The sequence below is a fragment of the Mesocricetus auratus genome, unplaced genomic scaffold (assembly GCF_017639785.1).
Source record: "Mesocricetus auratus isolate SY011 unplaced genomic scaffold, BCM_Maur_2.0 Super-Scaffold_100010, whole genome shotgun sequence".
NCBI lineage: Eukaryota > Metazoa > Chordata > Mammalia > Rodentia > Cricetidae > Mesocricetus > Mesocricetus auratus.
The window spans coordinates 1665589-1693064 of NW_024429194.1; the positions used below are offsets into that span (position 1 = coordinate 1665589).

At 37.8% G+C, this 27476-nt stretch overlaps 1 protein-coding gene across 1 annotated transcript in view; it reads left to right on the plus strand.

Annotated features, from left to right (window-relative positions):
• The window catches only part of Smchd1 (structural maintenance of chromosomes flexible hinge domain containing 1), a 110701-nt gene extending 85569 nt beyond the window's left edge, over positions 1–25132 (plus strand). Inside the window, exons 35-48 of the mRNA XM_005082567.4 lie at positions 2036–2123; positions 2617–2748; positions 3006–3158; positions 7850–7976; positions 8124–8243; positions 9671–9756; positions 11063–11185; positions 12271–12461; positions 14331–14440; positions 14556–14626; positions 15749–15920; positions 19974–20132; positions 20732–20846; positions 24266–25132. Coding sequence (XP_005082624.1) covers positions 2036–2123; positions 2617–2748; positions 3006–3158; positions 7850–7976; positions 8124–8243; positions 9671–9756; positions 11063–11185; positions 12271–12461; positions 14331–14440; positions 14556–14626; positions 15749–15920; positions 19974–20132; positions 20732–20846; positions 24266–24293 — 1675 coding nt within the window. The 3' untranslated portion in view covers positions 24294–25132. The remainder of the gene's footprint in view (positions 1–2035; positions 2124–2616; positions 2749–3005; positions 3159–7849; positions 7977–8123; positions 8244–9670; positions 9757–11062; positions 11186–12270; positions 12462–14330; positions 14441–14555; positions 14627–15748; positions 15921–19973; positions 20133–20731; positions 20847–24265) is intronic.
• The last annotated feature ends 2344 nt before the right edge of the window (positions 25133–27476 follow it).

Sequence of the window (27476 nt, forward strand, 5' to 3'; positions counted from 1 at the left end):
ATTCTGCTTTGGTATCTTGGGTTGATTTTCTTTGGGGGTGTGGTCAGAGGTGATGGAGAGAGAAAGGATAAATGTGACTAGGATTGCTCCTGGAGTCTCACGTTTGTTAAGTATGTTCTTCCAGAACTATGCCTCCAGCCATGATTATATCCTTAGTATGTAGTATAAATTTAGTGATCATGATGTTTTTTTTTTTTTCAAAATATGTATGCAGGATTTTTGCGGGGGTGTTCAAGACAGGGTTTCTCTGTATTGTTTTGGAGGCTGTCCTGGAACTCGCTCTGTAGACCAGGCTGGCCTTGAACTCACAGAGATCTGCCTGCCTCTGCCTCCTGAGTGCTGGAATTAAAGGCATGAGCCACCAACAGGATTATTTGTTGAAAGTTGTGTTATAAATCATAAATCCAGGGACTATAGAGATGGCTCAGGGGTTAAGAGTGCTGGCTGCCCTTCCAGAGGACTTGAGTTCAATTCCCAGCATGCATATACCTGCTCACAACTGTATACAACTGTGGTTCCATAGGATCTGATACCCTCTCTGGTGTGCAAAAAGAAATACATGTAAACAAAACACCCACATACATAAAATAAGTAAATAAGTCTTTGAAAAATAAAAGGAAATCATGAACTCATTCATATGTCTGTCTGTTTCTAGAATATACAGTGATTTAATGGCCTATTTGCCTTTATTTTGTCAATAAAACATATTTTAGAAGTCTAGTATCCTCTGAAAAAAGTTTCTGCCCTATTGTTCTACCTACAGTTCTTGGTCTTTTGTTTCACCATGTAAGTTATAGAGATAATGCAGCAGGTTCCAATAGCAAAACAAAATTGGTATTTTGTGAGGGCAGAGATCTGAGAGCATCTCCCAGTCTCTAAATATGCTATATACTGGTATTGGCTTCTTGAATTTTCCTTACACTGTTTTCTAGGTCTTCTTCAGAGTCTTGCATATCTTTCTCTAAATTCCTAAATAGTTGGGTTCGGGGTTTTGTTTGTTTGTATGTGACTCTTTGTTTTTGTTTTTTTACAGTATTATTAAGCATTTTTATGTTTCATTTATTGTGGTCATACAAATCCAGTTGGTTTGTGTCTGTTGACCTTGTAGGAAGTATCTTCTCAGCTCCTTAATTTCTAGTTTTGTTTGAAGTTTTTTTTTTTTCAAATGTCTATAAGCTGTGATAGGTTTGTTTGCCTTCTCTTTCTATGGGTACTATTTGTTGGCTGTTGTTTGGTTGGTTGGTTGGTTTTGGTATTGTGTTTTTTTGTTTGAGAATAGCATCCTTGCCCAGAGAAGTGTTTATGTTTGCTTCTCTTGTCAGAGATGAAGATGATTCAGAGCTGGTTTGCACTTTGGGAATTCATCAGCCTTAGGTTTACCTGTGCGCTAGAATTGTCTCCCAGGAGTAATTCAGTCTTAGGAATGAAACTTAGCACTCAGAGCTCCCATCCTATTTTATTATACCCTTTAGCTGTTTGCTTGTAAACATCTGTAAGCAGTTTTTTGACATAGCTGTTTTCTTTAGGGAAGGATTTTTTTTTTTTTTTTTTTTTTTTTTTGGTTTTTCGAGACAGGGTTTCTCTGTGGCTTTGGAGGCTGTCCTGGAACTCGCTCTGTAGACCAGGCTGGCCTCGAACTCACAGAGATCTGCCTGCCTCTGCCTCCCGAGTGCTGGGATTAAAGGCATGCGCCACCAACGCCCGGCTCAGGGAAGGATTTTTATTTTTTGTTTTGTTTTGTTTGACCTTTGGCTCCCAGCACTCAACCATCTGTAACTACAGACCCCCAAGTTTCAGGGGCTCTGACACCTTCTGTTGACTTATTCTGGCACACACATGGTGTATATACAAATATGAAGAGAAAATACTCATATATATAATAAGTAAACCTAAAGTAAATATTAAGTGAATGAAACTACGTGCAGTATTAGTAATTCTCTTAATCATTTGCTTGTTATGAAAGGAAACAAATGTTAATGCTTTGAACTCATTTACTCTTTGTTAAAAAATTATTTCTTTTACCTCTTTATTTTAGGGAAAAAACAATCCCTAGCAAAGTTGGGACCTACTGTATCCAGTTTGATTTTATGATCGATAAAACACATGTGCTCAACAGTGAACAGGTTTGTATACTTTAGTTTTATGTACATGGTATTTACTCACTTTATAAATGAAGTATTTAGTTTTAAAGTGAATTAATTATTGGATGCAAAATATAAATGCAAAAGTCACTTTCCTACTCATGGGAATTATTTCAAGACCCTAGTGAGTCCCTAAAATCATGAGGTAGTACTAAACCCTGTTTTCTCCTATATATGCTTCCTTGTGATCAAGTTATTAAAGTAGACACACTGAGAAATTAGCAACAATAATAAGAGATAATAATATATGAAATAAACTATGAAATCTTATAAAATAATTAGAGTTTTCCATTTAATATTTTCAGAGCAATGATTGAACACAGATCACTGAAACCATTGCAAGTGAAACTGGTTTAGCTATGACTTTTATAATGTGATTTTTCAGAAAAACTAGGATAAAATAAATATTTTTAACAAATTAATGGAAGTTTTTTAAAGAATGCATTACAATATGAATGTTGCTTTTGTTTTTAAGGTTATAATTGACGTTCTGCCTAATCAGCCTATGAAGTTGGTTCCTGACGTCCAACCAGCTACCCCAGCTGTTTCTAATGTTCGCTCAATTGCCAGCAGGACCTTGGTCAAAGACCTACATCTCAGTATTACAGTAATGTCTATGTCTTCTTCAAATACTACAGAGTTTAACAAGAGTAAATGGCTTTGATATTCAGGTTCAGAATGACTATTACGGAGTAATATTGATAATTCAGTTTGGATCTACAGGAAAAACTGGAATGAATGAGTTAAATAGAAACATTTTTGTGTTGAGCTATCAATAAAGAATGTGTCTTGTTTCTGATTTATACATGCTCTTCTCTAAGTTGTCTGTCTTCTAATTAGTTCTTTTCCGTTGTGTATTGTAAGGATAATTATGGTAATCATACTGGAATGAACTTGGTTGGCATTGTAGTAGCTACCATTAAAGGTTTTAATGAGGAGGACACTGATACCCCACTCTTCATCGGGAAAGTTAGGACACTTGAATTTCCCTTTGTGAATGGATCTGCTGAAATCACAGTAAGTTTCTTAAATCTTTTCCAGCATTCATAATATGCCTATTCTTTGTATGTAGACCTAGGAAGATATTCTGATGTTTTATGTTAGTGCAGTAAATCTAAAAATCAGTTGAAATATTTGTGACTTTGCTATTACAAATTGGACTCAGAACCATCATTACTCAGGTCCTTTCTCTTATTGTGTTGATTTTTCAACTTCAGTGACAATGTAATGTTTGTGTTTTGTTGTAAAGTTACTAGCATTATACAGAAAAACAGTAAAATAAAGGTGAGGTAAAATTTTAATAAATTTTATTGTTATTTTTCTAAAATGAAAATAGTTTGCCTTATATTTTTTTAAATGCAGTATAAAAAAGTCTCTGCAAGTCACTGGCCCTACAGTACAGAATCATGTAAAATTATATTATGCACATTAGTGTAGCATAGTGCTGTCAATACATGATAGAGGATATTAATTTTTGAGGATACTAAATTTTATTACTATAACAGAACCAAACTTTTTCAAGAATCTTATATCAGCTTATTTTCAATATATTTCTTCTTTGTTCAATAAAAGCCTATGTCATTAACAAAGTGGCTGCACATATTTTCATCAGTCCCTAGCACAAATTTATTTCCTTTCCAAGGTTTATTTTTTATCAGAAATGTTTCTGTCAGCTTTTTTTCTATGTGTTGAATGGTTTGGTAGGGCCAGGCGTTTGTGGTACACGCCTTTAATCCCAGCACTCCAGAGGCAGAGGCAGGCGGATCTTTGTGAGTTCGAGGCCAGCCTGGTCTACAAAGCAAGTTCCAGGACAGCCTCCAAAACAATGCAGAGAAACCCTGTCTCAAAAAACCAAAAAAAAAGGTATGGTTTTGTAAGTTGATAGATACTTATTAATTGATTTAAGAAGTTACTGGAAAGAACAGTGATTGGTCATAAAATAATACACGCCCGGTGTTGGTGGCGCACGCCTTTAATCCCAGCACTTGGGAGGCAGAGGCAGGCAGATCTCTGTGAGTTCAAGGCCAGGCTGGTCTACAGAGCTAGTTCCAGGACATTCTCCAAAACAATACAGAGAAACCCTGTCTCGAAAAACCAAAAAAAAAAATAATAATAATAATAATAATACACATATTTTTAAAATGTTTTACGTTATGGCAAGTATTTTTTAAAGGTGTGTTTCCACCAACATTGTTTGTCCATCTTTGGGGGCTGTGCTTTCCAGGATAGTCTTAGCTTCATGTCTTCCTGGGTACTGTATTTACAGGAGTACACCACCACTCCAAGTACACTTCTTACTTGCAACATCAGCTATGAAAATTCTAATGAATTTTGCAATTTATTTTTTGGGGCATGGTAATGTAGGCTTGACCCTGGCTGGGTCAGGGTTTATAAGCAAGAGAGGGGTTGGGTACAGACTTTGATTAAGACCGTCCTTAATTGTTTCTTTATCAAAATTAAGTTTAAAGTGGGCTGTGAGTGGCTGGGGTTATAACTTATTGTTAGAGTTCTAGTGGGACGCCCTAGCTTTGTGTCCCAGAAGTATTCTTGGTTAGAGATTGGATAGTAGTAGTTTTAAGTAGCTGTTTTGCTTTTAGGATTTTTGTTTTTAGGTTGTTTGTTTGTTTTGTATATTGTTGGCACATGTATTCACAGTGCTCCAGTACTGTTTTTTATATTTTTTTCTTTCGATTTTTAAAATCTTTTAATTAGGGATAGAGAGATGGCTTATCAATTAAGAGTGGTTACTGGTCTTCCAGAGAACTTGGGTTCAATTCCCAGCTCATCACCACCTAAACTCCAGATCCAAAGGATCCAGTGCCTCGGTCCTGTAGGCACCTGCACTAGAGTACACGTACCTACATCCAGGCATACACATCTACCTACACATAATCAAAAATAATTTTAAAATTTTCTTAAATCTTTAAATGGAGGAAAAAGTCTTATTATTTTGATCCTTTTTCCAATTAATTTTTTGCAGTCTTTATTGAGTATCTCATTGTATACCAATAAGTGCCTTAGTATCTTTTCATATATTTTTGTTGCCCATCATTGTATATAATCCATTTCAAATATTACATTGTTTCAATTATTTAGGCTTGTAAGAGTCTTCCAGCTGTATCTATTCTAGACTTGTTGGTCTAGAATAAGTGACTGACCAAAATGTTTTCATTAACTGAAATGGTATGAACATTTAAAAGTGTGTAGTTTTTATGTAAAGGTCTGCACTTGTAATGTGGAAAAGTAAAGACTTGGTGTCACCTTGACTTCTTTTAAGACAGTCTTGTATGAGGCTTGTACAGTGGCCACTCTTCTCAGTCTGCCGCTTCTCTAAATCTCTTCCTATTGAGGACGAGTGTCACTTGCCACTGCTATCAGCTCTTCATAGTTGCTCTTATTATAATGGAGAATACGATGAGTTTTTCTACACCATAGTGACATTAATAATGAAAGTCACACTTGTTTTTAAAGGAGGAGAGGCTGTTTACCATGCAGAATGAGCTGGAGTTGGAAGAGCGCACCTAACCCTGTTTTCCTTGCACCTTTCTTCCTCCCCCATACACATTCACAATTGTTCTGCCTGGTTAGGACAGAGATTTAGTTATTTCCCAGAAGCTGCATATAAAATCTAAACTTCATGTGTCTAGGTTTCCCCTCACCACCAGAGGTCCTTACTGTCCCACTGAGTAAACAGAAGAGTTTTGGCTTGTTCCACAAGTTCAGTGCTAGTTAATGACAGGACAGGAGGTAGTTTCTTTTTGTTTCAGGTTATTTTGGTGCTGGGTGCTAGGAGGTAAACATTCTGTCTCCATCCTTTGCTGCTGCTATATATTCTCACGCCATCATTTTCAAGAATACATAGGAACCACTGACTAGAATATAGCTAGTATGTATAGATGTTTCACATATGCTTCGTTTTAAATCATGATCTGATATTGTGATTTATCAAGTTGATTTTAGTCTATATTATTTGCCCAACTGATCTAAAACAGTCTCATTTTCATTCCTGTGTGCATGTGTCCATCTCATATGTCAAGTTCCTGTTCATATAGTGTATTTAACTACATTACAGATTAAGCTATTTAGTAAGCATGTCATAAAAAGTTGAAGTAACTGTGTTGATGAAAAAAGAATTAAAAGAAGGTAGTGATGTGCCAATAATCTTGGCACTAGATCATGGATATCAACGTACTTCGTTACCTAATTCTATAATAGAAAAGGTTTAATGGTCAATAAAAGAGGGTTTTGTGTGTGTGTGTGTGTGTACATATATATGTGTATATATGTATGAGTATATACACAAACATATACATACATATATATGTGTGTATATATATATACACATACATATATGATAAAACCTTTTACTATTGAACATGTTTTTGAAACCTGACAAACTGCAAAAATCTATTTTAAAAGGCATTCATTCTAGTATTAAAAATAAATGAGTAATGTTTTAATGATTTAAAATAAATGGCCATTAAAACAAAAAGGATGCTCAAGAAGCTAGGTAAAGCAATAATTATTAGAGTGAAATGCTGACCCTCACTAGGGGATTGGTGTTTTTATGCTTTGCTGATGAAAAGGTAAACTGATCTAGCCACTTCCCCCTTTTTAAGGGAAATTTGATATCTGGTAAAATAAGCTTTTAATTAGTTATATTTCTCATCCTAGAAAACAAATTTGTAAGGAGACAGCCAGTGATATATATTTCCTAGGTAACTGTTAAAATTTCAAGCTAAGTTCACCACCCGAAGACTGAGTGCTATTGTATAGTTTATCTGTATTATTCATAAACATTTTAAATCGGTAACATGTTATGAATTGCCTTTAACAAATCAGACAAGTTAAAAAAGTGTTACTTTTTTAAATAGAAACTATTTTTATATGTACTTATATTCCTGTATATACATTGCTGATAGCTTTTAAAATCTGAGTAGAACTGAGAATTGGCTTATTCATAGGTTATGTTCTTTAATTTTTAAGAACAAGAATTGTGAGTGTTATGTTTATAATTTTATGTTTTTATACTGTACAGTATTCTATCAGTTTCGTTTTTTTATTATATTCTGCAGAACAAAGAACCTAAGGTCTTTTTCTATAGAACTGAAAATACATTTGAATTAAAACATAATTGCATCAGTTGCTAATTATATGCTTTGATCTTAAGCTCAGATATATTAACTTGTTGTGAATTACAGAAGAAAATGTAAAAGTTTAGAAAGCAAGTCTAAGCATTTCCAGGAGCTTCTTGTCTGTCACTTGGGACTGGTATCCCATGGCAACAGCTGCAACTTAAACTCTGCTTTGGGCTTTGAGTATTTCTTTGTGGTTGTTTTTATAACTTTCACTCCATCAGCTATTTTACCCTGCTTCAACCTAAAGGTTTGGATCAAAGTAATTTTACAGGTCAAGATAGAAGTGGTTACTGATACTGAGTGATGGAAAACCAAACCTTCTCTTATACTTTCCTGCTGTATGTAACTTGTACTTAGTTGTGCTCATTACATCACTTTGCTCTCTGTAATATCCAAGGTAGAGTGTTTATGTGTTGGGTGTGGTGTTGATGGTTTAGCAACCTGAAGAGTCAGCCAGTGTTTTTCATGTTCAGATTTTCCTGCTTTTTGGTAGCCATGTGACAACATATGTAACATTGGAATGTCTCTTTTTAAAATCTTGTTTTTCTCATTCCCTTTTCACTTCCACAGACTCTAGTGCTGGCAGAAAATAGTCCTGGAAGGGACAGTACTGAATATTTTATTATCTTTGAGCCTCGGCTATCAACTTTATCAAGATCATTAGAGCCATACAGCCTGCCATTCATGTTTTACAATGGTAAGTGTCAGGGACATCGGTTATTAAGCTCTGTTAGTGACACTTTAGGTGGCCTTGCTTTGCTTCCCATATGCATCACATTATGGCATATGACATGGTGAAAGTCAGTTTCTAAGTTGCTTAATTTACCTGAATTTCTTTTCTTAGATGTTAAAAAGCAGCAACAAATGGCAGCACTTACGAAGGAAAAGGACCAGTTATCTAAGTCCATCATTATGTATAGAAGTCTCTTTGATGCCAACAAGCAGCTAGTTGATGAGATGAAATGTAAGTCACCTGTATTCAGAGCAATAAAACATTAGGGCTTTGAGCAGGAGAGGCGGGCGGGGAGAGGCCATCTGTCTGTTTTCTTGAAATAGAAGTGAAATGGTAAGGACAGCTTGCTACAGGAAGTGTTCCTTATTTTAATTAAGCTTGTAGCAGGCACCTGTGGAAATTTTCAGGCTTTTGACAACATTGATAACTAGTTGTGGCTTCTGGTAAAAGATGTCACTGGGAAATGGTAAGTAATTTTTGGTGTTAATCTTAAACTCTTTGTGATTTACATGCCGTGGTAGTATGTGGGTTCATAAGCACTGAAAATGAAATATTTAATTTATTCTTCAGTTAGTCCAGAAAATGTTTGCTATCTTTTAAAGTGATTTTCATATATAAGTAAAATAAAACAAGACGTTTGTTGAATTGTGCTCTGTTACCTGTGTTTGATTTGTCAGATGTTTTTACTGTGAGTTTTAACTTGTGTTAGTTTTATACTTTTTTCTTCCCTCCCTCCCTCCCTCCCTCCCTCCCTCCCTTCCTTCTTTTCTTCTCTCTCTACTTCCTTCCTTTCTTATTTTATTTGATTTTTTTATTTTTTTTCAAGACAAGGTTTCTCTGTGTAGCCCAGGAAGTCCTGGAACTCAACTCAGTAGACCAGGCTGGCTTTGAAGTCACAGAGATCCACCTGCCTCTGCCTCTTGAGTGCTGGGATTAAAGGTGTGCGCCACCACTGCCCTGCAAAAGGTTCTTTTATTTTTCATGTATAGGTGTTTTTCCTGCCTCTTGCCTACAGAGACCAGAAGAATGTGTCTAGATCCCATGGAACTGGGGTTAAAGGCAGTTGTGAGCTGCCATGTGAGTACTGGGAATTGAACCCAGGTTGTCTATAATTGAATCCAGTGCTCATTTGTATAGACTGTTTATAGATTCTTGAGTTGACTCTGAGAGCACATCTGCAGTTACATAGCTCATGTATTCATGTGTGGGGTCAAGATTAAATAACACCCAAAATCCTAAGAGTTTACAGTATGGTAGGTACCATAGTATCTCCCAGTACATTAATTTCATTTCTCTTTTTATATGTCATTGAACTTTGGGATTTATAGCACAACTTAGCAGTGATCAATTGTCAGTTTTCATTTTGATATCAATCATTAAAAGGAAAAAGTACTTGTAAACTGTTTTCAAAAGCTAGATTTTAAGGCCTATTTAAAAAAAGGGGTGCTGCAGAGATGGCTCAGTGGTTAGAGCACTGGCTGCTCTCCCAGAGGACACGGATTCAGTTCCCAGCAACCACATGGCAGCTCAGAGCTGTCTATAATTCCAGTTCTAGTGGATCTAACACCCTCATGCAGGCATGAGTGTGGATAAAACACCGACACACATAAAATTAAATTAAGTCTTAAAAAGGTGAATTTTATTCTTTTTAATTTTAGGCCAAGTTGAAGACGCAAAATTAAAAGAAGCCCAGCTGCGAAATGAACTTAAAGCACACAATATTGATATTCCTATAGCACCACAGGTACGATACAACTTCCAAGTGTACATTAATTGCTTTTATTAGATTAACCTACCTATTTTATTGGGAATTCTGTAGACACTGTTCTTTCCATATTTATTTCATGTACTCTGTGTGTGTGTGTGTGTGTGTGTGTGTGTGTGTGTGTGTGTGTGTGTGTGTGTGTGTGTGTGTTTGTACATACATGTATACATGCTTGTGCAATCCATACATGTACCACGGTGTACACATGAAAGTTAGAGGACAACTTTGTAGAATTTGTTCTCTCCATCCATGTTCGTGTGGATTGACGGAATCAAACTTAAGTCATCAGGCTTGGGGGCAGCCTTTTGCCCTCTAACCTCTACATGTGTATCATGGTGCATGTATATAATACACACTCAGTATATTTGATTTATTTAGTTATTTGATGCATGTGAATGTTTTGTCTGCATGCAGATTGGATCACCTGGAACTGGGGTCTTGAATTAGTTGTGAGCCACTGTGTGGGTTCTAGAAATTGAACTCTGATCCTCTACAAGAACAAATGCTCTTAACTGATGAGGCCTCTCTTCAACCCCTAATGTCTTTAAGCAATGCAGAGTTGTATAGAGGACTTCTTAGCTTATTGTCTTCTGTGTATGAGTCTGGGTTAGAGAAAAGATGTGTTTATTTTTATCTTTTTCTTTGGGTTTGTTTGTTTTTTTGTGTGTTTTTGGTAGACTGTTTTGTTGTGGTTCAGACTAGTTCATACTCTTTTTTCATCCATCTTATGAATGCTGGGATTACAGGTGGATACCACTAGATCTGTGGCTAGGCAGTGTATTTCATATTTAAAACTTTAGGAAATCATGGATATCTCAGTGGTAGAATGTGAGTTTAGGATATGTAAGACCCTAAATGAAATCCTAGCATTGTCCTTTATCCTCCTCAAAAAAGGCTTCCTATCTTTGGGAGTGTAACTTAGTGATAGAGTACATGCCTACCATACCATGGTCTTAGTTTGTGACCCAGTATCCCTCATACATAGTGAATATATGATAGGTGTTTCCCATCACAATTAACTGTTGTTGCTTATAAAGTGGTAGTGATACACTTGCAAGGCAGCGGCAGGCAGATCTCTGTGAGTTTGAGGCCAGCCTGGTGTGCAGATGAGTTCCAGGACAGCCAGGGATACACAGTAACCTTGTCTTGAACCCCCCCCAAAAAAAACAAAACAACAACAACAAAACCACCTTTCTCAAGTACTCCAAATTACTGGTTTTTCTGTATTCAGGGCTGCCTGTTATTTTTTAAAAAATGACTTTTTGATACATTTTTTAAATTACAGATACCTCACATTGAAGCACTTTTGGAAAAGAAGATAACAGAACAAAATGAACTTAAAAAAAAGCCCAGAAGATCATGTACTCTTCCAAACTACACTAAGCGTGGTGGAGATGTTTTGGGAAAGGTTTGTGATTTAAGCTTCATTTTTGTTACCTTTCTTTGTTTAAAATATGTCTGTCTTCCTGAACCCAAGTCTGAGGATTGAGTCCGGCACTTTCCATCTACTAGGTAGCACTTACTGCTGGGCTGCACCCCCAGTCAGCATGTCTGTTTTCTTACTTCTTTCCATTAATGCCTTCTAAGTTAGAAGACTGGGGCATATTGTGATGTGTATAGTGGAAGAAAAGCGTTATCTCTAGGCAGGTTTGTTCTACCAGATCAGATAAGGATAAACGGTAGGCCTGATTATACCCACTCAGTGCAGAGGGTACTTGTGACCACAGTGAGTATTTGTAAGTAAGAAAATTATTTGTTCTAATTTCCAGTAAAGCAATGATTCTTATTTGTAACATTGAGATTTCATTTCTGAAAGAAATATATCTACTTAAAATGGTATTTTAGCCGGGCAGTGGTGGCACACGCCTTTAATCCCACCACTCAGGAGGCAGAGGCAAGCGGATCTCTGTGAGTTCGAGGCCAGGCTGATCCGACAGCCTCAAACAATACAGAGAAACCCTGTGTTGTAAAACCAAAAAAAAAAAAAAAAAAGATATTTTAAATAATATGCTTAATGAATCTTGAAATTCTGTTTTTTATTGCATATCTTTTAGTGTGCTTTCTGATTACCAAGACCTTCCCTATTACAGACATTGAAGTGTGAAATAAGTATGTTTAATTAGCTGACAAATTTTGCATTATTATTTGCTTATTTATTTTATTTACTATTGGTTAGTCAATTAAAATTTTTTCTAAAAATCTAACAAAATAGGCAATTTAATGGATTCCAGTCAATGTAAGTTTCGACTGCTTGAGGAATTTTCTTTTTCTTTCTTTTTTTTTTTTTTTCTATTGGTTTTGTTTTCCTTTCTGTGCAGCTCAAACTAGTCTCAGCTAGGATTATAGGTGGATGCCAAAACACTTGGCTATGTTTTTTTATTCGTGTTTTAGAAGGGGTTCTTTTATTGTTGCTCTCTAGTGGTAATACTTTTTAAAATTATGCTTTTGGTTGTTTTTTTTAATTTCTGTGTGTTTTTATTAAAATGGCTTCAGATCGCGCATCTAGCACAAATTGAAGATGATCGAGCTGCAATGGTCATCTCTTGGCACCTGGCAAGTGACATGGACTGCGTCGTCACCCTGACCACTGACGCAGCACGCTCTATCTACGATGAAACTCAAGGGCGTCAGCAGGTGTTGCCCCTTGATTCTATTTTTAGGAAAACTCTTCCAGATTGGAAAAGGTTAGGAAAAAAAGAAAGTAAATTCTATTGTTTAGTTTCTTGTTTTGCAGTAATTGGGGTCTCACACATGCTGAGTACAAATTAAACTACCTTCTCAATAAGCCTTTGAATTTAAATAATGTGATCTTATTGATATAACAGACTTGTATTTGAGTTTCTACTTGTTCTTTGCATCTTAAGCCATTCCTGTTACAGTCCATTACCTACCACACTGCTGTTAAATTGGTAGTTGTTTTAGACAGCATAGGAAATCAACCTATCAAAGTAACTGTGTTGATAAGGGTTTACCATACACATGGGCATGTATGTATAGGCCTTGGGTACTATTCACCAGGAATCATTCACCTTGTTTTTGAGGCAGTCTCACTGCTGTGGGGTGCACAGATTCTGCTAGATTGACTAACCAGTTAAAGCTTCAGAGACCCACCCATTGCCACATCCCCAATACTGGGATTAAAAGTTCATGCCGAGTTCTCTCTCCAACCCTAAAAGTAGTACTTTTTATGAGAAAACATTTCCATTGAGGAAGGCCTCCTCTGTCGTTGTAATTGCTGAAGACTCAGTGGGCCATGTGCTGGACAGATAGCTCAGTCAATAAAGTATTCGTTGTACTATCATAAAGAACTGAGGTCGGACTCCCAGCACCCACTTTTGAAAACCAGATGTGGCACACATCTATAATGCCATTGCTCGGGACACAGAGGCAGGAGGATCCCTCTAGCTCATTCGTTAGCTAGTCTACAAATTATTGAATTCTAGGTTAAGTAAGAATGAAGAGTAATTGAGGAAGCCCCTGACCTTGTCCTCTGGTCTACACACACACACCTAAGGACCACTGTACTTATACACAAGAACTACACAGATTAAGATCAAGCTGGTCAAAATTCTAGCATGGAAGAGGAAGAGGTTCACAAGCACCCACCTCTAGCTGACGATCTAGTGACAGTTAATGGCTTCTGAGATAGAAAGAGTCAGTTTTCTTTAAAGGTATGGCCCCCTGTTTAGGTTGATAGCTTAGTGGCTAGCCCCACACCCATGAGTATATGGGTAGCACAAATTGGATTATTTAAAATAGAGTAGGTAGTCAGGTGGTAGTGACCATGCCTTTAATCCCAGCACTTGGGAGGCAGAGGCAAGCAGAGCTCAGTGAGTTTGAGGCCAGCCTGGTCTACAAAGCGGGTTCCAGGACAATCAGAGAAACCCTGTTTCAAAAAATCAAAAGAAATGAAATGAAAATAGTAGTAGGTAAGCAGGGAGATGGATCTGGGAGGAGTTAGGGGAAGTGGTAAGAGATGAATATGATCAAAATATGTTGCATACATTAAATTCTCAAAACAATTATATTAAAATTTGTTATCTGTAAGAATGAATTTGATGTTTAGGATTAAAGTTTGCTGTAGAATGTTGGCTCTATTTTTGTTTATTATCCTTACACTCCCTCTTGAGGAAGATGTATTTCACTTCTTTTTATTGTTGTTTTGTTTGTTTAAGACAGAATCTCTCTATGTAGCCCTGGCTGTCCTGGAACTAAGTCTGTTAATCCTTCTGTCTCTGGCTCCAAAGTGCTGAGTGAGATTAAAGGTGTGCACATAGAATTAAACGTAAGTATAAGATGGGGAGAGAAACATGTAATAGGACTGTAGTACATAGCACACTCAAGAGTCACTAAAGCAGACGTAAATATGGCAAATCTTCATTTCTAGGGAGAACACATGCTGGTCTAGGAATTTTATTTGGGGTAGGTGGGGCACATGTGTCACATAATGTGCATATATTTATGTTTTTCTAGGCACATTCTTTGAATTTAAATAGTTATTAGTTATGTATATTTTATTTAGTACTTTGTTGTTGTTTGTTTTTTAAATTTAGACCTCTACCTCATTTCCGAAATGGCAAATTACATTTTAAACCCTTTGGAGATCCAGTCTTTGCCCGAGATTTGTTAACATTCCCAGATAATATTGAGCATTGTGAAACAGGTAAAGACATTGTGGTGATTTCATTTTATTCAGCTGTTACATTTGTAATATAAATATATAAATTTTTAACTATTGTGAATACTACTTTCATCAATATTTATTTTGATGTTTTTAGTTTTTGGTATGCTGTTAGGAGACACCATTATTTTGGATAATCTAGATGCAGCCAATCATTATAGAAAAGAGGTATGTATTTCATTTTATTTTTTGAAAATCACTTTATTGTAAAGAACTAGGAAATAACATCACACAGCTAATTAACATAGCCATTTAAGCATTTGTCCAGACTCAGCGTCTGTGCATCTCAGTGAACTCCTCACACAACAGCCACTCACAAGCTCTGGAGCTTAGTTTTGAATTTTATACTTTCACTATCAGTTGCATTTTTAAGCAAGTTACCCTTTGTTTCCTTCATACATGCTGTACTTAATGCCCACATGTTCATTTGTTTATACGTTATAGGCTAGAGATCCACATATAATGGCAAACTTGAGTGTTTTGTTGTTAGTTTTTTCTTTGATTGAGTGACCTTGTATTCTTCCTAAGCCTACCCATTTCCCTGCAAATTTTGTGGCTTTTTTTTTTTTTTTTTAGAGCTAAATAGTGTGCCACTTTATATATATGTACCAGGTTTTTTTATTCATTTATCTTTTGGGCAACATCACGAGGTCTAGGCCAGCCTAGGATGTATTGTGAAACCTATCTCAAAGAAAAATATTGCTCTTTATTGAAAGTTCCCATTGTCAGGTAAGAGCAATGGTTCTCATCCTTCTTAATTCAACCCTGCAATACAGCTCCTCATGCTGTTGTGACCCCAACCATAAGATTATTAATCGCTACTTGATAACTGTGATTTTGCTATTGTTATATATCATAATGTAAATATCTGGTATATGACCAGCGGGGATCATGACCCGCAGATTGTGAACCACTAGATTATAGGGCCATGTGCATAATGGTTTTTAGCATACGGTTTGAGAGAGCACACTTCCATTTAGGAGCACCTTTGAAGGCAGCTTTGCTCACAGGCACTTAACATCTTTGGAGGAGGGGAGTTTGCCATTATTTGTGTTTTTAATTGTTGTATAACACTATTTTGGGTTTGTAGGCTTTGTCTTAGTTAGGCTGTCCTGAAACTCACTGGGTAGACCAGGTTGGCCTCAAACTTACTGTATACCTCTGCTTGCTAGGATCAAAGGAGTGGATTACCGTGCCCAGCAATCATTCATAACCTGAGATGTGAATATTTTCTCTTCAGAACAGTTGGAGTCAGTTTCTTTCTAATTAGTATCTCTCTACCTTCAATAGGTTGTTAAAATCACACACTGTCCCACATTACTGACTAGAGATGGAGATCGAATTAGAAGTAATGGGAAGTTTGGGGGCCTTCAGAATAAAGCCCCTCCAATGGACAAACTTCGGGGAATGGTCTTTGGAGCTCCAATACCGAGGCAGTGTGTGGTCTTGGGGAAACAAATAGGTACGTTAAATATGGGGTGAGTTTTGGTTTAGTTCATTTATTTGTCATTGTTTTAAGACAGGGTGTTTTGTTTCTTGGGATGCTCCAGAATACACCTTATAATTGAGCATGGCTTGGATTTATTGACCTCCTGCCTCCACCTCAGTGCTGAGATCGCAGGTGCATGTTGGGGGTTGAACTGAGGACTTCCTGCATGCTAGGCAAGCACTCTGCCAACCAGGCCACAACCCCAGCTCTAGGAATGTCATACTCTTGTCATCTTTCTTGAAGATTCCATTACTTATCTCTTTTTTTGTTGTTTTTTTTTAGTGCTAGGGGTTGAACCTAGGGTCTTCCTGTGTTAAGCAAGCATTCTGCCACTGAAAGAGTGTCTAAATGTAATTTCTGGTTTGACTTTAACATTCATTCTCCTTAAGGACCTATGTTTTCAGAGTCTAATGTGGCAAATTAACCAGTAATCAGTGTAAATAGTGTATATGTTTTGTTCTTACAACAATCTGTCTTATATCAAGTAGTTGAAATATTCTCCCTTCTTTCCTTTATTGAATTATTACAAGAGAATAGTAGTCCAGGGAGTCACTTACGTGCCTCTCTTTTACTGTGTATTAAAGAATATTCTGCCTTGTTGAATTAACAGTTTATCAGATAATCATTTGTTTTTGTCTCAGTTCCTATAGTTAAGAGATTTTGAGCCAGCTATGGTAGCGAGTGCTTGCACAGACTGCTTGCAAGGCTGAGGTAGGAAAATTTGCTTGAGCCTATGAATTTGAGACTAGCGTGGATCAAATAGCAAAACCCTATCCAAAAACAATGTTTTTTCCTTAGAGTATATGATGTGAACCCTCACAGCACTTCTGTTCTCGTGTCTCTAGCTGCCTCCTTCAGGTCAGGCAATGTAATCGCCTGGGCCTGTGCTGCTGTACATATATACTCAGCAGGAAGTCCCTGCAACCATTAACTTATATATTCCTGCTTTTATTGTATGAAGATGTAATGTGCTTGACTATCTGCTTACTACATGCAGTAATATTCTACTTTTGGCCTTTTTAAATAGGGTGTCATAAAATTTGTCATCTTAACCATTTTCACTGCACAATTTAGTATTAATTACTTTAATATACAATCTGTCTCCCAAAATACTGTTTGAAGAACTAAACTTAGTATCTTCCCATCCTTTTTCCCCTGATTGTCATCATTCTACTTGGAATTCTCTGTGAAATTAGCTATTCTAGATAACCCATAGAAGGGGAAAATGTATTTATCCTTTTAATGTCTGCTCACTTAGAATGAGGTCAGGGTTTATCCACTATAACAAATGGTTGGGTTTCCTTTCCTGGTAACGCTGGCTGATATTTTAATGTCTGCTCACTTAGAATGAGGTCAGGACTTGTCCACTATAACAAATGGTTGAGTTTCCTTTCCTGGTAACGCTGGCTGATACTCCATTATAGATATGTGTCATATTTTGCTCTTTTGTTTGGTTGAGGCCATTTTTATTCTGTTGCCCTAGGCTGGCTTGGCATTCATTGTGTAGCCCAGGCTTGCCTAGAATTCATCGTAATTCTTCTGCCTTAATCTCCTAAGTGTTGGGATTTCAGCATCAGGCACTACCCCAGACTGCATCTTTGTTCTTGTATTAATATATAATCCAAATACACATTTCACGGACATGGAACTGGTAAGTTTTAGCAAAAGAACACCATACTTGCAAGAATTAAAAGTAAGGCTCGGTGGTGTAACTCATAGTAGCTCTAATGTAGTACTTGCCTAATGTATTTAATCTGTAGGACCACACACAATTCAAAATAAGTGGAATATTATCAGCTCTACAGAAAGCTGCTCATTTTCTCTTCAAGTCTCCAGATGGCATGACTTTCTTTCCTTATCACAGCAAGGTTATTTTTGTATGTTTTTTACTTTATGTGTAAATAGAATTTTAGAATACACGTTGTATCTGCTTTTATCCATTCTGTGCTGCGTATGTTGGTAGCTTATTCATTATTATAAAATATTATCTCACTGTGTAAATAGACCATTATTTATTCAGCTGTTAAACTGAGATACCTTGCAGTTTTGAGATGCTACTTTAGCCATAAGTTTTAAAAACAGCAGCTGAAAAAAAAGTAGAAGGTTCATATAACTGCTTATGTTAAGTACTATATATAAACCTGTTCTGAAATGTAAATACAAATTATGTTAAGATCCATCTCACTCCAGTCAGAAAAAAGGTGTCATCAAAACTATGACAAATGCTGATAAGGGCTTCAAGAAAACAGGAATCCTTGTGCACTTCTGGTCCAGCCACTGTTGAAACCAAAATGGAGGTTTCTTGAAAAAAGAAAAGAAAGGTACTAAAAGACTAAAAATAAACTTACCATATAACCCAGTGCCCTTCCTGGAGATTTATCCTGGAGACTTCATTAGCATACAGAAGATACAGCTGCCTGCCATTGCAGCTCTTTTCACAATAGCCAAGTTATGGAGCTATCCTAAGTGTCCATTGACAAAAGAAATATGTAAAGTGTGGTTCACACGCAGAGTGGAGAAGAATGAAGTCGTGTCACATGCAAGGATGTCACCATTCTCACCACATCTCTCCACAGCCCATGAACCACTCCGCCTCTCCCATTACTTCACATAGGTTTGCTTACTGAGGTGCCAAGTAGGTCTGTGAGTGTCTTCCACTTGTCGGAGCCAAATGAGGGCGTAGTTTTTATTTTACTTTGTTTGTTTATTGGGGTTTTTTTTGTTTGTTTGGTTGGTTAGTTGGTTTTTGTTTTTGTTTGTTTGTTTGTTTGTTTGTTTTTTGAGACAGGGTTTCTCTGTATTGTTTTGGAGGCTGTCCTGGAACTCTCTCTGTAGACCAGGCTGGCCTTGAACTCACAGAGATCCTCCTGCCTCTGCCTCTCAAGTGCTGGGATTAAAGGCGTGGACCACTGCCACCTGTCAGAAGTTAAACTTTCATGTAAATGAAATTACTTAAATCCTCATGAATGCTGGGATTAGTATATGTATCGAGATTCTTCTCGCCAGCCTGGTCCCAGAGCTGCATCAGTCCCAAATGAACACACAGGACGCTATATTAATTTTGAAGCTGTTGGCCATTTGTTGTGGTTTCTTGTTGGCTAGCTCTGACTTAATTATTAACCCATAACTGCTTATCTGAGTATTTCCACATGGTCTTCTCTTAACTGGAGAAAGGGTCCAGACCTCTTACTCCTCTGGTGTCCTACATGGTGACTGACTGTGCCTCTGTTTCCCAGAATTCTCCACATCCCTAGTCCCACCTATCTTGCTTCCCTATTGGCCAACAGTGCTTTATTCATCAACCAATAAAAATACAGAAGGACTTCCCCTATCAGTCATCAGATGTGAAACATGAGTTTTTATAAAGAGTAACTTAAAAGTGTTTTGAAAGTTATATGCTTTAGCAAGAAATTAAATTCTGTGTCTATTATAGTGGCCCTCTGTTTGTGTTGAAACAGTGGATTGGTTCACTTATTCCCTCTCCCCTTTCTTCCCTCTCGTGTGTTAAGAAAATGCATGAGGAGTTGCTGTCTATGTGGTTGCAGTTAATACTACATTTTATTACAAATCAAGCAAACAGTGGGTTCCTGACAGTACAGTATGTAGTGCTCTTCTGCTTTCACCTCCTCTCTGGCTTTATCTGCCTTGAATAATACTGAATACTTTGTATCAGACAGGATGCAAAAATGCCCAAGCACTTTCATATGGAAAACTCTAGGTGTCTGGGTATTGGATTCTGTGGTATGGCATTTGCCTAATATGTGCAAAGTCCTTGTTTTTATCCCCATAACTGCAAAAAAATGAAAATAACCATGAGTGGAGGTTGGTAATTGAAAATTCATTCCTGACACAGAAATAAATTGAAAGAAATTAAAATGTAACTGTCATGTGTTCAGCTGTACTTGTTTCCATTGAATGGTTTCTGGCTTTTAAAGGTATTCCTCGTGGGTTACTCAGTAATGCTTATTCTTCTTTCTAAAACTTGGGTCTGCCATTGCTGTTACTCAGATGTCTGCTTCTTTGCAGACCTCCTTCAGCAGTACCGCACTGCTGTGTGCAAGCTGGGCTCTGTGAACCAGGACTTGAACAATCAGTTGCAGTACCTTCACACCCCTGACATGAAGAAGAAAAAGCAAGAGCTGGATGAACAGGAAAAAAACCTGAAGCTAATAGAGCAAAAACTTGGTATATGTTGACTTTTTGTTGACATAGTAGATGATGATGAGTTCAACTGTAAAAAGAAGAATGCAAATGATTCAGAACTTGAACTGATTGCTTAACCACCAAGACTGTCTGATAAATGCTTAAAACTATTCTCTTACCAGGAATAGTGTCTTATTTAAGGTTTTTATTGCTGTGATAAACACCTGACCATAGGCAAATTGGGGAGGAAAGAATAATTTCAGCTTGCAGCCAGTCATCTGGGAAGCCAGAACAAAAGAGGCCATGGAGAACCACTACCCACCATCTTGCTTTCCATGGCTAGTTTAGCTTACTTTCTTATATAATGCAGGACTGCCTGCCTAGGGGTGACACCAGCTATGGTGGGCTGGGCCCTCCCACACCAAGACAATGCCCCACAGACATGCCTATAGGCCAATCTGGTGGAGACAGTTCCCCACTTGTGGTTCCCTCATCCCAGATGGCTCTAGTTGATGCCTATTGACAAAAATTAATCAGCCCAAGCAGAAACATTCTTGGTAGTGCTAGTTCCTTTCACAGTTAATATATGTATATTTTTTTCTTCCCTTGTTCTACTCTAACTTTTTACACCTCCTTCACAGGTATGACTCCGACACGGAAGTGTAATGACTCATTTTGTCAGTCTCCAAAGATTGAGTTGATAGAGTGTCCAATTCCTACTAAAAAAATGAGGAGAGAATCCACTAGACAAAATAGGTGAGCATATTGTGACCCAATTGTCATTGGTTAGTTTATTAAAGATCCTGTGTCATTGCACTTTAAAGTCATTATGGACTTATTTCTAGATTTCCTGAGGTAGAATTAGTGTTTTAAAAACAAAAGCAGGTTTGGGATGATAACTAGGTAGTAGTTATGTGTGAGCTCCGTCCCAGTTTTGATCCAGTATCGCTAGGGTACAATACATGATGCTCCTGTATTACGTTGTCACAGAATCATTGTATTTTCTTAGGAAACCTAATTTTCTTAATTTTACTGTTTGAAAATGTTAATTATTTTTCTGTTATTAAAAGTCACTATAAATGAAATTGCTTTTATGTTTGGCATAAGTTTCAGTATACTACACTCTAGTGGGGTAACCAGCTTTCTAAATTGTAATGTGCACAATCATTTGTGAATTAGTTATTTTGAAAGTCTTATGTTTGATTTGATCAATCAAATACTACTTAGTAATTCATCAAAAACCCAATAGAGCCTTTGGCAACCCAAGTTGGTAGTAAGAGCTATTCTTTTAAAATTAGATTTAGAAAGCTGCCTATCTTGAGGGTAATGCTGCTGTGGTGAAACACCATGACCAAAAGCAAGCTGGGGAGGAAAGGGTTTATCTCACTCACAGTTCCATAGAACAGCTCATCGTCAAAAACAGTGAGGGCAGGAACCTGGAGGCAGGCGCTGATGCAGAGGCCTTAGAAGGATGCTTGCCCATCTGCTTCCTTAGAGAACCCAGGACCACCAGCCCAGCAGTGGCACCACCCACAATGCACTGGACCCTCCCCCACCAAACACTGTTTAAGAAAGTGACCTACAGCTGGGTCTTATGGAGGCATTTTTCTAAACTGAGGTTCTTTCCTTTCCGAGGACTAGATTGTGTCAAGTTGGCATAAAACTAGTCAGGGCCCTGCACCACAGAAGAATAGTTTGGTAGTGAGTTGCTTCAAAAGATTTGAAACTATTTGAGTAACATTCTCATCAACCATAAGTCCCCTGGAGTCTGGTGGTGTTTGAAGGTGGCGTCCTGTGCTCCTCCCTACCTGCATAGTCATCGAACTGAACATGTTCAGTTGTGCTTTGTCGTTGCTCCGTAAGTAAAATTGACAAGACTCTTGGCCCCTGTCATGTTCCTCAAGTCTCTGCCCTGTCTCTCCCAGTTCTCACTCAGAAGATCTGAGTGGGGAAACAATTCTGTGTTTTTCTAGTAGCAGAAGAAATCTAAGCCATCAGTGTAATAATACAATCCAGGGACATCATGTTGAGGAGTCAGAGACATGAGGGAAAATTACTAGCAAAACAGCCCTTATTAAAACACGCGATCATGATGGGTGGCGATGGCGCACACCTTTAATCCCAGCACTCAGGAGGCAGAGGCAAGAGGATCTCTGTGAGTTCTAGGACAGCCAAGGACACTCAGAGAAACCCCGTCTCAAAAAGGAAAAAAAAAAATCAGATTAGGAGACAGGAATAGCCAGAAAGAAGAAAGACAGGTTACAGTAAAAGGACTAAAATCTAAAATTTTCTATAAGTAGGGAAAATATGAACTAATTTTGACTGCTAGCAGCTCTGAAAGAAGAAAACAGCAAACAAAATCTGTCATGTGTAAAGAAGTTTCCAGGGATGAATGAAAGAGAACCCAGCACAGTGAAAAGTGCAAAGGACACCATGGGGAATTTACACAGATCAGGGGAAGGGTGTGCATGCTTACATAAAGGGTTTTTAAAGAAATACGCTTATCAGTGTGGCCTTTCATATATAGGAAGAAACAGAAAACTAGCTGTCTCTTTTTAACATGGTGGTGTCAGAGGTAAAGGTATTGGTGAAAGCTTCTCCCTTTGTATCTTTTGTTAAACAAGATGCAAGGAAAATTGGTTTAAATGACTCAGTAGTGACTTTTCTCATCCCACTCTGAACCTGTCATCCTTCAGTTTTGTCAGTGTGGAAGTGCTTGAAGCTGAGTGTTTTAACTTGGACTCAGAGGGTCATTTGCAGAGGTTCAGCTGTCTTCTATTCTGTGGGCCCTGTGGCTCAAACTCAGCTTGTTATGTTACTTGCTGGACCAAAATAGCCATAACAATATATCAGATTTCATCTGTAAAATGAACAATTTTAATAGGAAAAGAAGAAACAACAAATATGCATCTATGTATTTGTAAAATTTTTTACTTGTTTATGCCAGCTCTTAACAAAAATCCCATGTCATGTTTCATCAGCCCCAGCATGTCATTGGCTAAAAGAAATGGTGTTTATTCTATGAAACATTGCAGAACTGTAACTCACCCGTGGTGTTTGAGGGGTTTCAAGGGTATTAATGTGAAAGAGCAAATGGCTTGGAGGTCAAGAGCACTTGTTGTCTCAGAGGATCTGGGTTCAGTTCCCAGCACAACATGATGGCTCATCATTGTCTCTACCTCCAGTTCCAGGAGATTAGACACTCTCCTGATCTCTGTGATCCTGTGTGCATATGATGCACACATGTAACTCAGGCATGCACATGACACACACTAAATAAAATACAGAAATGTAGATACTTTTGTAATTACAAGTTAGCAGTTTCTTGTCCTTTTTTTTTTTTTTTTTTTTTTTTTTTTCCCCACACACACAGGGTTTCTCTGTGACTTTGGAGCCTGTCCTGGAACTCGCTCTTGTAGACCAGGCTGGTCTCAAACTCACAGAAATCCACCTGCCTCTGCCTCCCAAGTGCTGGGACTAAAGGAATATGCCATACCACCCAACAACATTTTTTTTAAAATGCATTATCTCTGTTTGGAAATACTGTCATTAGAAAATTTGGTATTTAGTTGTATCTGCATAAAAATATGTACATACATACATCAAGGCATTCACTGTGTTCATTACTACATTGATGTGAGAGGGAAGGAGAATGAGAGGTGGGGCAGTCAAAAAGCAGCTGAAGCTGTTGGGCAATGAGGCCACGGCCTCACACACACAAGGCCATCCTCTGCCACACTCATCCGCACCCCCACACAATTCTTGAAATCATAATTTTATTCAAAAGGGGGAGCAGTGAGGGAGAAATAATCTGCAGTTTTATCTCAGGTTATTCATCTCATAGAACTTCAATTCAAATTGTTCACATATATTATACTCATATAACACACAGTAGTTACTGATGTTTTGTATACGTGTGAGATATATATGATTACTAAATAATGATTAAATATTATATTAAGTGTTTATACTAAGGATCAGAGTTAGAGCATGCTTCTATGTGATATGTAAGCATTCTGAAGTGATTGGGAATTTAGGAAAGGAAGTCACTGGTATATAAACCATGGTTTTTGTTTCCCTGCTTCAACCATAACTAAAGCAGATGTATGGAAGGGGGTGAGCATAAATAAAGACCACTGAGCTAACCAAGAGTGCCTTCTTCTGTGTCTCTTTAGAAGACCGAAAGGTGATGTGCCGAACTGAGCGTTTCTGAAGACAGGACGGGGATCCTGGCGAGAATGTCCTGTTTCTCCAGGTGGGCCTGGAAGCAGCTATTCACCTGCAGAATCTCACTGGGCAATACAGATTTACTGGAATGATTCCAGTCATCGTGTGGTCTGGCTTTAGCTTGCAGATGTACACTCACCCAGTGATGCTCAAGCTGCCCTGGAGACGTACAAACCTCCTTTTCTCAGCAAAATAATCATGACTATATTAGAACTGTTTCTTAAAGACAACCTTTTTTACTGCTTTTTTGTGAACTTATTTAACAAACACATTTTTGTCTTTTGTGTAAGGAAAGTTCTAGAGCTAGATATTTAATTGTAAATATGTGTGGAAAGTTGGATTCTGCATTAAAATTGAGAAAGCACAGGTGTCTGGCAATTTAAGTGTTCGAATACATGGAAAAATAAATTGATGGGATAGTCTAAAGATTTTATCCTGTATATAAGTAAGATATGCAGCAGCATCGATTTTTATAAGTACTGTCTGAATTTATTAATGCTAGATCTATAGCCTCAGCTTTAATTCTACATTTACATTATTTTCTAATTTTTTTACTACTATTTTTAAGAGGTTAAAGAAAACATACACGAATGCAATAAGAGTTTGTTAGGAAGCTGTTGTATAAACATTTAAACTGTGTATTAACTCAAGCTAACATACACTGTGTGTGTCTCTGTAAGTGCAAGACTTTTGGTCTGTGATGTTATTTTGTAAGGAATACTTTTGGTACAGTTTTCTGTCCCAGGAAATGTGTGTGTTTTTTAATCCTTTCTGATTATGCAGCAAGGTTAATAAACCGTCATTTCCCCTCTGAAGCAAATTAGTGTTTTCCTTTATTGAAATTTAAAGCTCTGCATAAGCTACCTCAGTGAAGAAGTATTGACACAACTAATGCCCTCTGTGTTGTTGAAGTCAATATCTGCATTGTTGAAGAAAGAAACCAACAATAATAGAATTAGTTGCACTGAAGACTGACTCAGTGGCTGTGGAGGAGCAAGCACACCTATAACCCTAATACTTGGGAGTTGAAAGCCAGAAGATCAAGATCTGAGGCCATCCTTGGATTCAGACAAAGTTCAAGGCTATGTGAGACCCTGTTTTAGATCTGAAAACTTTAAAAAATTAATCTTGGCATTGCTCTCTGTCATGGGGAGGAATGTGAGCTGATGGCCAGCTGCAGGCCAATCAAGGGAGGCACCCTCTCTGCAAATTGTAATTTTCTGTTGTTAAGCAATCCATTAAGTGCCCACATAGCAAAGAACTAAGGCAGGCAGACACTATTCTAGTTGAGTGTTCTGAGTCTTTAGACCCTTAGGGTTGGAGCAAGGAAATTTGAGAAAAAGCTTTAGTGAATGTGGATGGAATATTGCCAAGACTGTAGGATGGGCACCAAGACTGAGAGAGAGCTGAGGAAGAAGCAGAAGAGAAAAGCAATAGAACCTGAAAATAAGAAATTAGGAAAGAAAAAATGAACAAGACAAAAGAAAAAGAAACATGACTAAAGAAAATCCTGTGAGCTCTGCATCCCAGAGACCTGTGTAAGAACTCAGTAATTTGGGAAATTGTTTTCTCAATGCAATTGTGCAGAATTTGTCACAAACACCAGTGGTTAGAAAACTACGAAAAGACTTGAAATTTTGTGGAATGATTGGGAACCTTCAGAAGTAAACCTTGAGCCTCCAGGCCCACTTTAGTCCTGAGCCAGTTTCTTAATGGGATCCATGAGACCAAAACGGAAACTGATGCCTAGAGAGTTCTTAGGTCTGTAAAGAAACCATAGTGGTTAAAGGCTAGTAATCAGCCAGAAAACCAGGAACTAACTCACTGCTTGCTGGATGGGATGAGAGCAGAGCACAAAAAAGCAGAGAAAGGAATAATCAAAAAGCATTTGGTGATTCTACTGAAAAATTAGATGAAGAAGTAAAAAAGACCCAGTTTTGGCCAGGCTGTGGTGGCACACGCCTTTAATCCCAGCACTCCGGAGGCAGAGGCAGGTGGATCTCTGAGTTCGAGGCCGGGCTGGACCGACAGCCTCCAAAACAATACAGAGAAACCCTATCTCGTAAAAGGCAAAAAAAAAAAAAAAAAAAAAAGACCAAGTTTTGTGAACTGTATCCTTGGTAACAAACTTGTAAATTGTGTGGTGAATACAGGACTGTCTCCTTGGTTTGTGACTCCCTTGTTTTGGCTCTCCCAGTTACAGATGATCAGAGTGATAAGAAAAATACAAGCGTTGAAAATCTGAAAAAGACAGTGGAGAAAGGGATGACAGTTACATAAAAGCACAAAACAATAATCCTTCAGAAACAAGGGCTTGCAGGAAAAGCAAAGAAACAAGCCAACAAAGACAACAGTTGAAGAGATTATACTCCACTTAAATGATACCTGTACCACTGACCATAGTCAAGACAATGCAGAGGCAGGCAGATCTCTGAGTTCAAGGCCAGTCTAGTCTATATAATGACAATGGACAAATGACAAATACCAAGAATGAGAGGAAATATGTTACCCCAATGCCCAAGTGCAAATGCTCATTTCTCATGCTCCTATCGGCTTAAACTTTCCAGAAGTCTTAGAGAATGTTGCTAAAGACAGCAGGAGAGTCCTGTATTCCTTGTGTGGAGTTGTTGACTACAATAGTAACCATGAAGTCAGGGCACTATACTTCCTACGCCAAGGCAGGAACTGCAAGTAGCCATCCCCGATCTTGTTTGTCATAGTGAGTCCATACGCTTGTGAAATGAAATCAACCAATGGGCAATGAATTTACATCATCACTGATACACATGTACAAGCTGTGTCTCTATGAATGCTCACAGAGATCCTATTTCTGCGTGGGTGAGGCAGCCTGTGCAGAGTGATTCTAGGAGACCTCTGTAATGATCAGACCCAGCTGTGCAAAAAAGATGGAACCACCACAGAAGCAAAATGAGAGGACAGCTAGGGAAGGAGAGGTCATAATCTGGTAAGACTAAGGAACTAGTGGAGGGAGGAAGGGAGGCTGTTACTGGAGTGCCATTGTCTTCCAGGTGAAGTATATAAGATGGCTTTTCTGTTTTCTGAGTGAGGAGCCCAGGTAAGTGGTGTTTAGCTGATGACACTACCCCCCCTTTTTTTAAAATGGGGACAGGGTGTTAACGATTGGAGTCCCTTGAGAAG